The sequence below is a fragment of the Cetorhinus maximus genome, chromosome 10 (genome assembly GCF_964194155.1).
Source record: "Cetorhinus maximus chromosome 10, sCetMax3.hap1.1, whole genome shotgun sequence".
In the NCBI taxonomy this organism is placed as follows: domain Eukaryota; kingdom Metazoa; phylum Chordata; class Chondrichthyes; order Lamniformes; family Cetorhinidae; genus Cetorhinus; species Cetorhinus maximus.
Genome location: NC_135888.1, coordinates 71,170,740 through 71,184,705, shown reverse-complemented (window position 1 = coordinate 71,184,705; position 13,966 = coordinate 71,170,740). Strand labels below are relative to the sequence as shown.

The window sequence follows — 13,966 nt, the reverse complement described above, 5'->3', positions numbered from 1 at the left end:
AAAACAAGATGTTATCATAGTTCTTATTGCTACCTTAATTACTCGTGTAATTTTAGCAAGATTTAAACTTCAAAACTGACTCAAGTGTCCCTGATGAATAAAACAAAAGCCTTATTTTGGTAGTCATTGGCTCCTTTCCATTACACACAATAAAGGATAAAACAAAAATCTACTGTGCATTTTTAAAGACAATGAAGCTTAAGACAGTATTGTTCAAATGTGACCTTTCCCCCCCCTCTAGCATCACACCAAAAATAATGTCAGATTCCAGATCTAATTTAGCTTACCTTTTGGTGGAAAGTATGACTTGCTTTCTGCTTTATGAGGCCAGTCAACAACCAGAGAACCAAAACGACGAAAGCTTGCTGTGATTTCATCTGAATGAACAAAAATATGTTCAGTCCCTCCTAGCTACATAGATCACTTTTCTACAAGGCACATAAAATATATTCTACATCTGTGACCATAGAAGAGAATAAATTGCAATAACAAAGACAGATTTCTTGACCTAGAGTCCACTACTTTATGTTGACATGCATAATGCCTTCCACTCCACTGTGCTATATAGCACATCTTGAGGAATTATGAGCTTTGTAGGTGGTCAGCTTTGTTTCTATTGTTTTGAATAAAACTGGTTTGTTCAAACATTAACTTGTCGCATTTTTTAATATTTTGGAACAAACTAATTAAAAAAGCACCACTACCTTCATCAATATCAGGTGGCAGGCCACCAACAAATACTTTACGGGAATATCGTTCCACTCGTTCGCCATTTTGATGAGGAAAACAATGAGGAGAACTTAAGCCACCATGAAGAGTTTGATCACCACGTCCATCATCAAGGAAACCATCTTCAACAGGAAAAAGTGATGAATGACCTAGAAGAAACACAAATATTAAACTATTAAAGATTTTTAAAAAGTTTCTTTTCAGGAAAGTATTTGTGCTTTAATACCTTTGTCATAAATGCCGATTACAGCCACTACTTACTTACGAGTATATTGAACATTTTAAGGAAGATGTGTGTGTTTTTAAAGAACTACAAGCAAGAACACCAAATAAAAGATGGCTGATAATGTAAAGTGAACACTTTCTGGAAAAGTCCAATGTGGGTTATACTAACAGATCTGTCCTGAGAGAACATGGAATGTCGCACCTGAAAAGGTGTCATGGCCTCCTTCAAGCAGAAACACTTAAAACAGAGATAGGAAAGATGCAAAAGACTGAACTTTAATCTCCTGTGGTTGCTGAGACAAAATACTGATTACCACGTCTCAGCAGGCATCCAAAATCCATCTCCTGTTGATTCATATCTCAGAATGTGTAAAATGGTCAGACAAAGAAAACAGACTCTGGGGACAAGACATGTTCTTTTTCCCCACTTACAGGAATACACAGGGTAAAATGGATTAAAAAGCTAGCTGCAGAGCAGTGTTAGTGTGCATGACAGTAAGATGATCAACTCATCACCCCATGCGGTTGCAGGCAAAGTCTTTGTCCCTCTCACTGTTGCTGGAGGCAAGTCAGCAAAGCCACAATCAAAAAGGAAATAGGACAGCTTCTTTTGCCAACCTGCAGAACCAAGCGTCTCCAAACCAACTGCTCAACTGCCAAAGTCAGCTCTACCGGAATCACCCAATTTAACAGCCGCAACGTTTTGCCATCTAGGCCTGTTGGACAAGCCAAAGATTGATTCATATATCTTTAACTTTTATTTGGACTCAACTTCTGATTTCTGATCTGTGCGTATGTGTTGCACTTTTATTATTTTTTCTCTGGTTTTTAGTAACTAATAAGCTTACTCTTCCTTTGACTCAAGAAAGCCTGGTTAAATTGGCTCCTAAAACAGGCACATTTGGACTGGGGCAAAAAGTATCCACGGTGGTGGGGGGGATGATCCCTTTTAAATTAACCTTATTGCAACCAACCGAGGGGGTTGAATAAAGGGAACCAGCTCATTCCTCCTCACCCGGGAACATATCAAAATTGGGGTCAACATATTAGGGGGCCTCAACCGGGGGCTAGTCATAACAATATTCGTCTTTCCATTCCATTGCCCTTTCTTAAAATGGATGCATTATCTATTTTTTTTTAATTTAACTGCTTGCAATATATCTTATTATGCACCGTATATCAAAATTTGCAATTATTTTGCACTTGGTTCATACAAACTTGCATAGATTTGCAAGTACATAAGTCAAACAAACAGAAGAATTATGGAATGAAAATAGAAAATGTGGACTGCTATTACAGATCTCTCTGCATCTAAACAAAAATTAAATAGGTTAATATTTCTGGCAAAAATTCACCAGAACACATTTTTTGAGCTTTGTCAAGTCAAGAGATGATTTATGGGCCACCTGGTGTATATTTTAATTACACAGGATAATAATTAAATATTTTTTATATATTTTTTTTAAGTACATTTAGAATCATTTTGAATAGTTGGCAAATATGGCAAAGAGCAAGGTACAATCAAGAGTAAAAATATTAAATTGAAGAAGGGCTAGCTTTAGCAAGTTATCTATTTTAGCAGTAAAAACAGTAATTCAACAACTGGAAATCTTCAAAGAGGATACAGTTCAGCAGAAAGTAGGCACATTCCATAAAGGACAAGGGAAAGGCATTCAAAGCCAAAGCTCTCTGCATGGATGAAGATATAGTGGTTAAAATGAGGCAGAAAAAGAAAGCTTTTGACAATTCTAAGGTTCATAAAACAGTAGGAAAGCAAGCTGAATATAAAAAGTGGAATCTTAAAAAAAGCGGGGGAAGAGAAAGTATTAGAATAGACTAGTAGCTTCACATGAAAGGCAACCCAAATGACTTTTATAAATACATTAGTAAAATGTTAGTCAAAGGAGGGGTGGGGCCAGATACCAAAAAGGAATTCTTCATGTAAAAGGCAGAGAATATGGCTTAGGTACTAAATTAGTACTTTGTATCTGTCTTCAATAGAGAAAAGGATGCTGCCAATGTGGCTGTAAAGGAGGAGACAGTAGCAATTTTGGATAGGATAAAAATAAAAAGGATGTAGTTAAAAAGTTGGCAGCCCTCAAAGTAGAAACATCACACAGTCTGGATGGGCTGTTTTCTGGGTTATGGAAAGAAGCGAGGATGGAAATTGTGGAGGTCCTGGCCACAATCTTTCAATCTTCCTTGGATATGGCGGTGCTGCCAGAGGCCTGGAGGATTGCAAATGTTACACATCTGTTTAAAAAGGCGGAAAGAGATAAACCTGACAACTACAGACCAGTCAGCCTAACATCGGTGATGGAGAAACTTTTAGAGAAATTAAATTAGTTGGCATTTGGAAAAGTACAGGCTGACAAATGAAAGACAGCACAGATCTTTTAAATGCAAATGGCACTCGACTAACTTGATAGAGCACTTTGATAAAATAACAGATTGATGAGGGTAGAATGGTTGATGTTGCATATATGGATTTTCAAAAGGCATTTTACAGAGTGATACATATTAGCAAAATTAAAGTCCATGGGATTAAAGCGGCAGTGACAGCATGGATACCAAATTGGCTAAGAGACAGAAAAGAATAGCAGCAATGACTGGCTGTTCTTCAGACTCAAAAGTAGTATACAGTGGTGCCCCACCATCGGTTGCTATTAGGGCCTCTGATCTTTTTTATATATTACTCACCTTCATTTGGGTATACAGGGCATAACTCAAAGTTTGCAGATGATACAAAACTTGGAAATGTGATGAACTATGAGGATGATGTTATTGGTTGGATATCACACCATTGAAATGGGATGATATACAACAAATGAAATTTAATGCAGGGAAGTGTTAGAAAAACAGAGGAGATGCAATGTGAACTAAACGGTTTCAGGGAGTGCAGAACAGAAAAATTTAGGGGCTATATGTACACACATTTTTGAATGCTCAGAAGGCTGCTAAAACAGCTTATGAGATCCTTGGCTTTATTAATAGAGGAACAGAGTGTGAATACAAGCGAATTATGCAAACTTTTTATAAAACACTGGGTAGGCCTCAGCTAGAGTACTTTGTTCAATTCCAGGCACCAAGGTTTAGGAAAGATGTCAAGGCCTTGGAGAAAATGTAGAAAAGACTTACTAGATGGTACCAGAGATGGAGAACTTCACTTTAATGTCGAGACTGGAGAAGCTGGGGTTGTTCTGCTTAGAGCAGAGAAATTTAAGACAAGATTTGATACAGTTGTTCAAAATCATGAATGACTTTGATAATAGTAAATAAGGAGAAACTGTTTGCAGTAACAGAAAAATCAGTAACCAGGGGACACAAATTAAATGAATCAAAAAGTGATGTGAGGAAACATTTTTGGAACAGTGAATTATTGTGACCCAGAATACACTGTGGAGGCAGACTCAATGCTAACATTGAAAAGAGCTGGATAAATAATTTAAGGGAAAAGATTTTCAGAGCTGTAGGAAAAGAGCTGGGGAGTGGGAAAAACTGGATAAGCTCTACCAAAGAGGCAGCACAGGCATGACGGGCCAAATGGCCTCCGTCCATGCTCCATTATTCTGTAGTTCTACATTGTGAAGATTTTCTTGACAATCCTAGAGAGTTCTATTTGAGGAACAGAACACTTCTGGATTTTTAAAAAAACAAATTAACTTTCCTAATGCTGCGGAAAAGTTCAACGTAGACAACCCAGTTGAAAATATTTTGGTTATATATTACCATTGCAGGTTCGTACAATATGGATGAACTGAAATATTCAGTTTTGGTTTCAATCAACATACAAAAAAAAATTCTCAGGATCTAGGCTATGCTGACCAAATCACATTTACTAGTTTCGAGAAGGTGGCAGTGACGCTTCCTGTATTTATTGTGGTTGGAATTTTCATTAGGACTTTTGGGTTAATAATCAAGTACCATTGGGAGATCTTGTGCCACAGTGGACAACGTCTGTACCTCGGAGCTCCGGATTCAAGTTCCACTCCAGGACTTGATGGCCACAGAAGGTGCGTTCATAACGTGGCCTAACAAGCTGCTCGACCACCGGTAAATGCTTTCAATACTCCTATGGCAGGCAGTAAGAATGGGAGAATTTCCTAGTCAGCCATGCTTGATGTGGAGTGGTGCCCCTCAAGCTGTAGCCTCTGGCGACAGGCCAGTGACCTGTTCCAGGAAAAACTAGCTATGTAAACAGACCCAAGGATGTGCTTTGTCTGCCTCATGCAACTGTGGGCACAGGAAGAGAATCAAGAGGAGGAATTAAGTATCATAATGGCAACGTTACAAATAACTTGAAGGTGTTTAGGGACTGACAAGGTAAATACTGACAGGCTGCTTCCCCTGACTGGGGAATCTAGAACACAGAGACAGAGTCTCAGGATAAGGGGCCAATCATTTAGGACCAAGATAAGGAGGAATTTCTTCACTCAAGGCATCATGAAGCTTTGGAATTCTCTACTCAGGAGATTGTGGATGCTCCATTGTTGAACATATTTAAGGCTGAGTGACAGATTTTTGGGCACTCAGGGATTCAAGGGGCATGGGAAGCAGGTAGGAAAGTGGAGTTGAGGCAGAAGATCATCTGCAATAGTATTAAATGGGAGAGTAGGCTCAATGGGCCAACAGGCTCCTCCTCCTATTTCTCATGTTCTTATTTATGTTCCTTCTTTTTCTTTTCTCTCCCATGCCCTCAAAAACAATGTAATGATAGTTATAAGAACTTCAAGGACCTTTTTTTTTTAAAAAGACAATTTCATCTTCAGTATTACAAAATTTTACCACTGCATGTTCTGATTTCAATTTAGAAACTTTAATTTTGCCAGGGAATTTAAAAAATGGGTTCCATGAATTGTCCATATTAAATTTAGGCTATCTGGTAATTAGTCTAGTACTATAGCTACTACATTAACATACCAATTTAAGTCTACATGCAATGAGATTATCTGAAATAATGTTGAGGTGTAAACTTAGTGCTGCAAATGTTATCTAAATTTGACAGAACTTAAGAATTTTTTTTTGAGGACAGGGCTCAACAGTAGTTGCATAAATTGTTAAATATATATTTGCACTAGTTTTTTTTTAAAAACTTTACTTGGGATCTTGAAATTAAGCAAAATAGAAAAAAAAAATCAACCGAACCAACAAAATAATTTATTTGCGTATTAGATCTTGCATAACCTTCTCCAGCTAAGCATCGCAAGGACCAAAGTCATTGTCTGTGGCACTCGCTACCCTCACCAGTGACTTCATCCCCTTCCTGGCCACTAAGGCCAAGCCAGATGGTTAGCAATCTTGCAATCCTCTTTGAACCAGAGGTGAACTTCAGACTCCATGGGGTGAATTTTACAAGTGGTGGGGTGTGTATTGCTTGTACCCTCGTAGAAAAGTCGGTTGGTAAAATGGGCTGCTCCACACTGTTAATTTGCTGGGGGTAGTCTTAAGGTGAGAATGGGACTTCTGCCCCTCAGGCACAGGGTGTTCCACCCTTGAGAGCTGCTAGCCAATTTGCTTGGCCTGCAACTGAATAGTCTCAGCAGAGCCAGAATGCAGTAGTGACCACTGATAGGACTACAAGAGAGCCACGAGATCATGGATTTAGGTTAAGTATGGGGTTTTTAGTCAGGGAAGGATCGGGGACCTTGGTGAGGTGGGCTTTTTGGGGGGGGGGGGGGGGGTGGCATCAGGTTTGAAGTGCCAGGGGAGGAGGCACAAAGCAGGGGATGCCCTTGAAATGCACAGGAGAAACCCCCCCAAAGGAGGAACTGCCCCCGTCTTCCTGCTTCTTACCACCATTGGGAAACTATTGGGCTGACCACTTTCTTTCTTTCTGTACTATGGTACAGAGGCAGGAAAAAGTTATTAAGAGGCCTTTAATTGGCAACTTAAGGGTTTCAATAGACCCAAGGGTGGGTGGGCAGTCTGGCTGATGCCTTACCTGCCCAACATACATTGGGGAACAGCTCAGGGGTGGGCATGAAGGTGGTGGGCTAGCCACTATTTTCATTTTGTGCCCCCACCTTTATATACGCTGGCAGGGTTTGCAGGGGAGAGGGCAGTTAAATTCTCCACATATCCACTCCCATAAAGACTGCCTACTTCCAGCTTAGTAACATAACCTGCCTTTGCCCCTACCTCAGCCCATTTGCAACCAAAACGCTCATGCATGTGGAAGAGCAAAATACTACAGATGCTAGAAGGTTGAAATAAACTCAGATAATGTTGGAAATAGTCAGCAGGACAGGCAGCAACTGAGGACAGAAACACTAGTTGAAGTTTCAGCTTGATGGCTTTTTGCCCAAAAAGTCATCTACTTTTAAAGTTAACGTTGTTTCTCACTCCCCAGATACTGCCTGACTGCTGAGTACTTCCAGCATTTTCTATTTTTATTTCCTCTTACTTGCTTTCATCACTTCCAGACTTGATTAATCCAATGCTCTCCTACTCCACCTCCCATTCTCCAGCATCCGTAAAATTCAATTAAACCAAAATTCTGCTGCATGGATCTTATACATCTCAAGGTCCCACTTGCCCGAAATTCTCATTCTCGTTGACCTACACTGGTTCCCCAAAGCCTCTAGCGTAAAACTGCCAACCTTCTGTTTAAATTCTTCCATGGTCTTGCCCCACCTAGCTCTGTAACTTCCTCAGCTTGACAAACCTATAATTCCCACACTTCCGACAAGTACTTTGTTCCGCTAACTTGATCTCTTGTGCTGACGTCCTCCCTTCTATTACACTTTACAATGAGCAGCTGTGCCTTCACCTGCGTAGGTCCCACCATCTGGAATTACATTACATATTAAAAACAAAACAGAATTACCTGGAAAAACTCAGCAGGTCTGGCAGCATCGGCGGAGAAGAAAAGAGTTGACGTTTCGAGTCCTCATGACCCTTCAACAGAACTGAGTAACATTAGGAGAGGGGTGAAATATAAGCTGGTTTAAGGTGGGAGGGGGGGGGGAGAAATTGGGTGGGGGGGGTGGTTGTAGGGACAAGCAAACAGTGATAGGAGCAGATAATCAAAAGATGTCACAGACAAAAGGATCAAAGAGGTGTTGAAGGTGGTGATATTATCTAAGAGAATGTGCTAATTAAGAATGGATGGCAGGACACTCAAGGTACAGCTCTAGTGGGGGAGGGGTGGAAAGACTAACAGGGCATAAAAAGGTATAGATTTAAAAATAATGGAAATAGGTGGGGAAAGAAAAATCTATATAAATTATTGGAAAAAACAAAAGGAAGGGGGAAGAAATGGAAAGGGGGTGGGGATGGAGGAGGGAGTTCAAGATCTAAAGTTGTTGAATTCAATATTCAGTCCGGAAAGCTGTAAAGTGCCTAGTCGGAAGATGAGGTGCTGTTCCTCCAGTTTGCGTTGGGCTTCACTGGAACAATGCAGCAAGCCAAGGACAGACATGTGGGCAAGAGAGCAGGGTGGAGTGTTAAAATGGCAAGCGACAGGGAGGTTTGGGTCCTTCTTGCGGACAGACTAGTTCTGCAAAGTGGTCGCCCAGTTTGTGTTTGGTCTCTCCAATGTAGAGGAGACGACATTGGGAGCAATGAATGCAGTAGACTAAGTTAGGGGAAATGCAAGTGAAATGCTGCTTCACCTGAAAGGAGTGTTTGAGCCCTTGGACGGTGAGGAGAGAGGAAGTGAAGGGCCAGGTGTTGCATCTTCTGCGTGGGCATGGGGAGGTGCCATAGGTGGGGGTTGAGGAGTAGGGGGTGATGGAGGAGTGGACCAGGGTGTCCCGGAGGGAACGATCCCTACGGAATGCCGCCAGGGGGGGTGAAGGGAAGATGTGTTTGGTGGTGGCATCATGCTGGAGTTGGCGGAAATGGCGGAGGATGATCCTTTGAATGCGGAGGCTGGTGGGGTGATAAGTGAGGACAAGGGGGACCCTATCATGTTTCTGGGAGGGAGGAGAAGGCGTGAGGGCGGATGTGCGGGAGATGGGCCGGACACGGTTGAGGGCCCTGTCAACGACCGTGGGTGGAAAACCTTGGTTAAGGAAGAAGGAGGACATGTCAGAGGAACTGCTTTTGAAGGTAGCATCATCAGAACAGATGCGACGGAGGCGAAGGAACTGAGAGAATGGGATGGAGTCCTTATAGGAAGCGGGGTGTGAGGAGCTGTAGTCGAGGTAGCTGTGGGAGTCGGTAGGCTTGTAATGGATATTGGTGGACAGTCTATCATCAGAAATTGAGACAGAGAGGTCAAGGAAGGGAAGGGAAGTGTCAGAGATGGACCATGTGAAAATGATGGAGGGGTGGAGATTGGAAGCAAAATTAATAAATTTTGCCAGGTCCCGACGAGAGCATGAAGCAGCACCGAAGTAATCATCGATGTACCGGAGAAAGAGTTGTGGGAGGGGGCCGGAGTAGGACTGGAACAAGGAATGTTCCACATACCCCATAAAGAGACAGGCGTAGCTGGGGCCCATGCGGGTACCCATAGCCACACCTTTTATTTGGAGGAAGTGAGAGGAGTTAAAGGAGAAATTGTTCAGTGTGAGAACAAGTTCAGCCAGACGGAGGAGAGTAGTGGTGGATGGGGATTGTTCGGGCCTCTGTTCGAGGAAGAAGCTAAGGGCCCCCAGACCATCCTGGTGGGGGATGGAGGTGTAGAGGGATTGGACGTCCATGGTGAAGAGGAAGCGGTTGGGGCTAGGGAACTGGAAATTGTTGATGTGATGTAAGGTGTCAGAGGAATCACGGATGTAGGTGGGAAGGGACTGGACAAGGGGAGAGAGAAGGGAGTCAAGCTAACGAGAAATGAGTTCCGTGGGGCAGGAACAGGCTGACACGATCGGTCTGCCGGGACAGTTCTGTTTGTGGATTTTGGGTAGGAGGTAGAAGCGGGCCGTCTGAGGTTGGGCGACTATCAGGTTGAAAGCTGTGGGAGGAAGATCTCCAGAGGAGATCTCCAGAGGTCAGTGACAGTCCTGGAAACAATGGCTTGATGTTCAGTGGTGGGGTCATGGTCCAGGGAGAGGTAGGAGGAAGTGTCTGCGAGTTGACGCTCAGCCTCCGCGCACTGTACCTCGCAGATAATCAAAAGGTGCCACAGATAAAGGAACAAATAGGTGTTCAAGGTGGTGATATTATCTAAGAGAATGTGCTAATTAAGAATGGATGGCAGGACACTCAAGGTACAGCTCTAGTGGGGGTGGGGTGGAAGGACTGACAGGGCATTACAGGTATAGATTTCAAAATAGTGGAAATAGGTGGGAAGAGAAAAATCTATATAAATTATTGGAAAAAACAAAAGGGAGGGGGGAGAAACGGAAAGGGGGTGGGGATGGACGAGGGAGTTCAAGATCTAAAGTTGTTGAATTCGATATTCAGTCCAGAAGCCTGTAAAGTGCCTAGTTGGAAGATGAGGTGCTGTTCCTCCAGTTTGCATTGGGCTTCACTGGAACAATGCAGCAAGCCAAGGACAGACATGTGGGCAAGAGTGCAGGGTAGAGTGTTAAAATGGCAAGCGACAGGGAGGTTTGGACATCTTCCCTTCACACCCCCGGCGGCATTCCGTTGGGATCGTTCCCTCCGGGACACCCTGGTCCACTCCTCCATCACCCCCTACTCCTCAACCCCCACCTATGGGACCTCCCCATGCCCACGCAGAAGATGCAACACCTGCCCCTTCACTTCCCCTCTCCTCACCGTCCAAGGGCCCAAACACTCCTTTCAAGTGAAGCAGCATTTCACTTGCATTTCCCCTAACTTCGTCTACTGCATTCGTTGCTCCCAATGCGGTCTCCTCTACATTGGAGAGACCAAACGTAAACTGGGCGACCGCTTTGCAGAACACCTGCGGTCTGTCCGCAAGAAAGACCCAAACCTTCCTGTCGCTTGCCATTTTAACACTCCAACCTGCTCTCTTGCCCACATGTCTGTCCTTGGCTTGCTGCATTGTTCCAGTGAAGCCCAACGCAAACTGGAGGAACAGCACCTCATCTTCCGACTAGGCACTTTACAGCCTTCTGGACTGAATATTGAATTCAACAACTTTAGATCTTGAACTCCCTCCTCCATCCCCACCCCCTTTCCGTTTCTTCCCCCTCCCTTTTGTTTTTTCCAATAATTTATATAGATTTTTCTTTCCCCACCTATTTCCATTATTTTTAAATCTAAACCTGTAATGCCCTGTCAGTCCTTCCACCCCACCCCCACTAGAGCTGTACCTTGAGTGTCCTGCCAACCATTCTTAATTAGCACATTCTCTTAGATAATATCACCACCTTCAACACCTTTGTTCCTTTATCTGTGACATATTTTGATTATCTGCTCCTATCACTGCTTGCTTGTCCCTACAACCACCCCCCCCACCAACTTCTCTCCCCCACCCCCCCACCCCGCCGCTTTAAACCAGCTTATATTTCACCCCTCTCCTATTTTTACTTAGTTCTGTTGAAGGGTCATGAGGACTCGAAACGTCAACTCATTTCTTCTCCGCCGATGCTGCCAGACCTGCTGAGTTTTTCCAGGTAATTCTGTTTTTGTTCTAGAACAATTTTAATTGTTCATTAATGCTTCTATATGAAAGTTACTCCTTTTAGATGACTTTCTGAAAAAGCTTTAAATAGGAATCTCACTTTGTAATGTTAACGTTTTAAAATTGGAGTGGTTTCCAGGCTTCAAGAGCAAAACACAATATTAACAGTCATAGCTGCTGAACACAAGTGCAATGACTTTGACCAAGGAGATGATTATAATCTGTGACTTCAAACCTATTAAGAAACTGCCTATATACAGTTCAAATCCTTGTGGGATACATAGAACTGATTCATACATAACCGTATCTGCTTAAAATTAATGTACTGCATTATCCTCTTGGCCAAATTTTCCTTGATTTTTTTTTATATTCGTCATGGGATGTGTGTGTTGCTGTCAAGGCCAACATTATTGCCCATCTCCAATTGCCCTCAAGGTGGTGGTGGTGAGCAATTTTTTTGAAGCACTGAAGTCTACGTGGTGCAGGCATAGCCTCAGTGCTGTTACGGAATTCCAGATTTCTGACTCAGTGACAGTGGAGGAACAGTGTTTTAGTTCCAGGTCAGAATGGTGTGCGACTTGGAGGAGAACTTGCAGGTGGGGATGTTCCCATGTGTCTGTTACTCTTGTCCTTCCAGGTAGTAGAGGTCAGAGGTTTAGGTATTGTCAAAGGAGCCATTGAGAGTGCTGCAGTGCATCTTGTAGGCCTTTTACAGCTGTTCCTTTGTGCCGGTAGGGAAGGGAGTAAATGCTTAAGGTGGCAGACAGGGTGTTGATCAAGCAGGTTATTTTGCCCTGGATGGACTCCAGCTTCTTGACTGTGGTTGGAACGGCACTCATCCGGAGAAGCAGCGATTATTCCAAAACACTCCTGACTTGCCCCTTGCAGATGGTGGACAGGCTTTGGGGAAATCAGGTGGTGAGTTACTCACTGCAGCAGAATTTATATGGCTGGTCCAGTTAAGATTCTGGTCAATGGTGACCCCCAGCATGTTGATATTGTGGGATTCAACATTGGTATGTGTCATTGAATGTCAAGGGGGCTGGTTAGATTCTCCCTTGTTGGAGATGGTCATTGCCTGGTTCATGTGGTGCAAATGTTACTTGCCACTTATTAGCCCAAGCCTGAATGTTGACAAGGTCTCCCCACACAGAGGTACAGACTGCATTAGTATCGGAGGAATATGGTGCTTGGGATTCTAGGCACATAGCTCGTGTCCATTCTGCAACCATGAAAAGTCATGTGATGTTTAGGTACACCACATGCCAAACACAGAGATCATATCCTGCACCATTGTTTGATCTGATGGCACTGAATACTGTGCAATTATCAGCGATGATCTCCACTTCTGACCAAATGATACAGGGAAGGTCACTGTTGAAACATCTCAAGATGGTTGGGCCTAGAAGACTGCCTTTAGAAACTTTTGCAGCAATGTCCTGGAGTTGAGATGATTGACCTTCAACACCCACAGCCATCTTCCTTTGTGTTCAGTGCAGCTTCAACCAGTGGAGGGCTTTCTGCCCGATTCCCATTGACTTCAATTTTGCTAAAGCTCCTTGATGCCATATACGGTTATTGCTAAGTGCTGCTTGATAGCACTCTCAACAACATCTTCCATCATTTTGCTGATGTTGAGAATAGCCTGGTAGAAGGATAATTGGTCAGATTGGATTTCTGTTTTTTTCTGGACAGGACATCCCTGGACAATTTTCCACATTGTTGGGTAGATGACAGTCTTGTAGCTGTACAAGGATAGCTTAGGCTAAGGACACGACTAGTTCTGGACTACAAGTCTTTAGTACTACAGCTGGAATGTTGCCAGAACCAACAGGTTTTTGCTGTCTCCAGTGTCTTCAGCTGTTCTTAATATCAAATGGCATAAATCAAACTGGCTAAAGACTGATATTTGTGATGCTGGGGACATTGGGAGGAGGTTGAGATGGGTTATCCACTCAGCACTTCTGGCTGAAGATGGTTGCTTTTGCTTCAACCTTGTCTTTTGTGCTAATGTGCTGAGCTCTGACATCAGTGAGGATGGGGATGTTTGTAGACCCTCCTCTGGTTAGCTGTTTAATTGTCCACCACTATTCACAGCTGGATATGGAAGAACAACAGAACTTTGATCTGATTCATTGGTTGCATGGGATTTATTTGCTTTGTTGATAGCATGCTGCGTCAGCTGTTTAACATGCACGTAGCCCTGTGTTGTGGCAGCACAGGTTGGCACCTCACTTAGTTATGTCTGGTGCTGCACCTGGCATACTCTCCTGCACTCCTCATTAAACCAGAGGTGAAAGCACTGAATGATTCTACCAACATTAATATTTAGTTTACTTATTAATATTTAACCATAATAAACTTCTTGGCATTTCAAAACATTCTTCATATCTTAAAGACAGGATTAGTGTCTATGCTACAAGACAGCTGAAGTAATTAACAATGGTTAGTAATGCTAGTTAAAATAAAAGGAAAATACTGTGGCTGAAGGAAATACTCAGCAGGTCTGGC

At 43.0% G+C, this 13,966-nt stretch overlaps 1 protein-coding gene across 2 annotated transcripts in view; it reads right to left on the bottom strand.

Moving 5' to 3' along the window:
• The window catches only part of cpeb4b (cytoplasmic polyadenylation element binding protein 4b), an 87,334-nt gene that overhangs the window by 23,832 nt on the left and 49,536 nt on the right, over positions 1 to 13,966 (bottom strand). For both annotated transcript variants that reach the window (XM_078550598.1, XM_078550599.1), the window contains 2 exons: positions 705 to 878; positions 288 to 377 (listed from right to left, as the gene is read on the bottom strand). In XM_078550598.1, the coding sequence (XP_078406724.1) occupies positions 288 to 377; positions 705 to 878 (264 nt within the window). The remainder of the gene's footprint in view (positions 1 to 287; positions 378 to 704; positions 879 to 13,966) is intronic.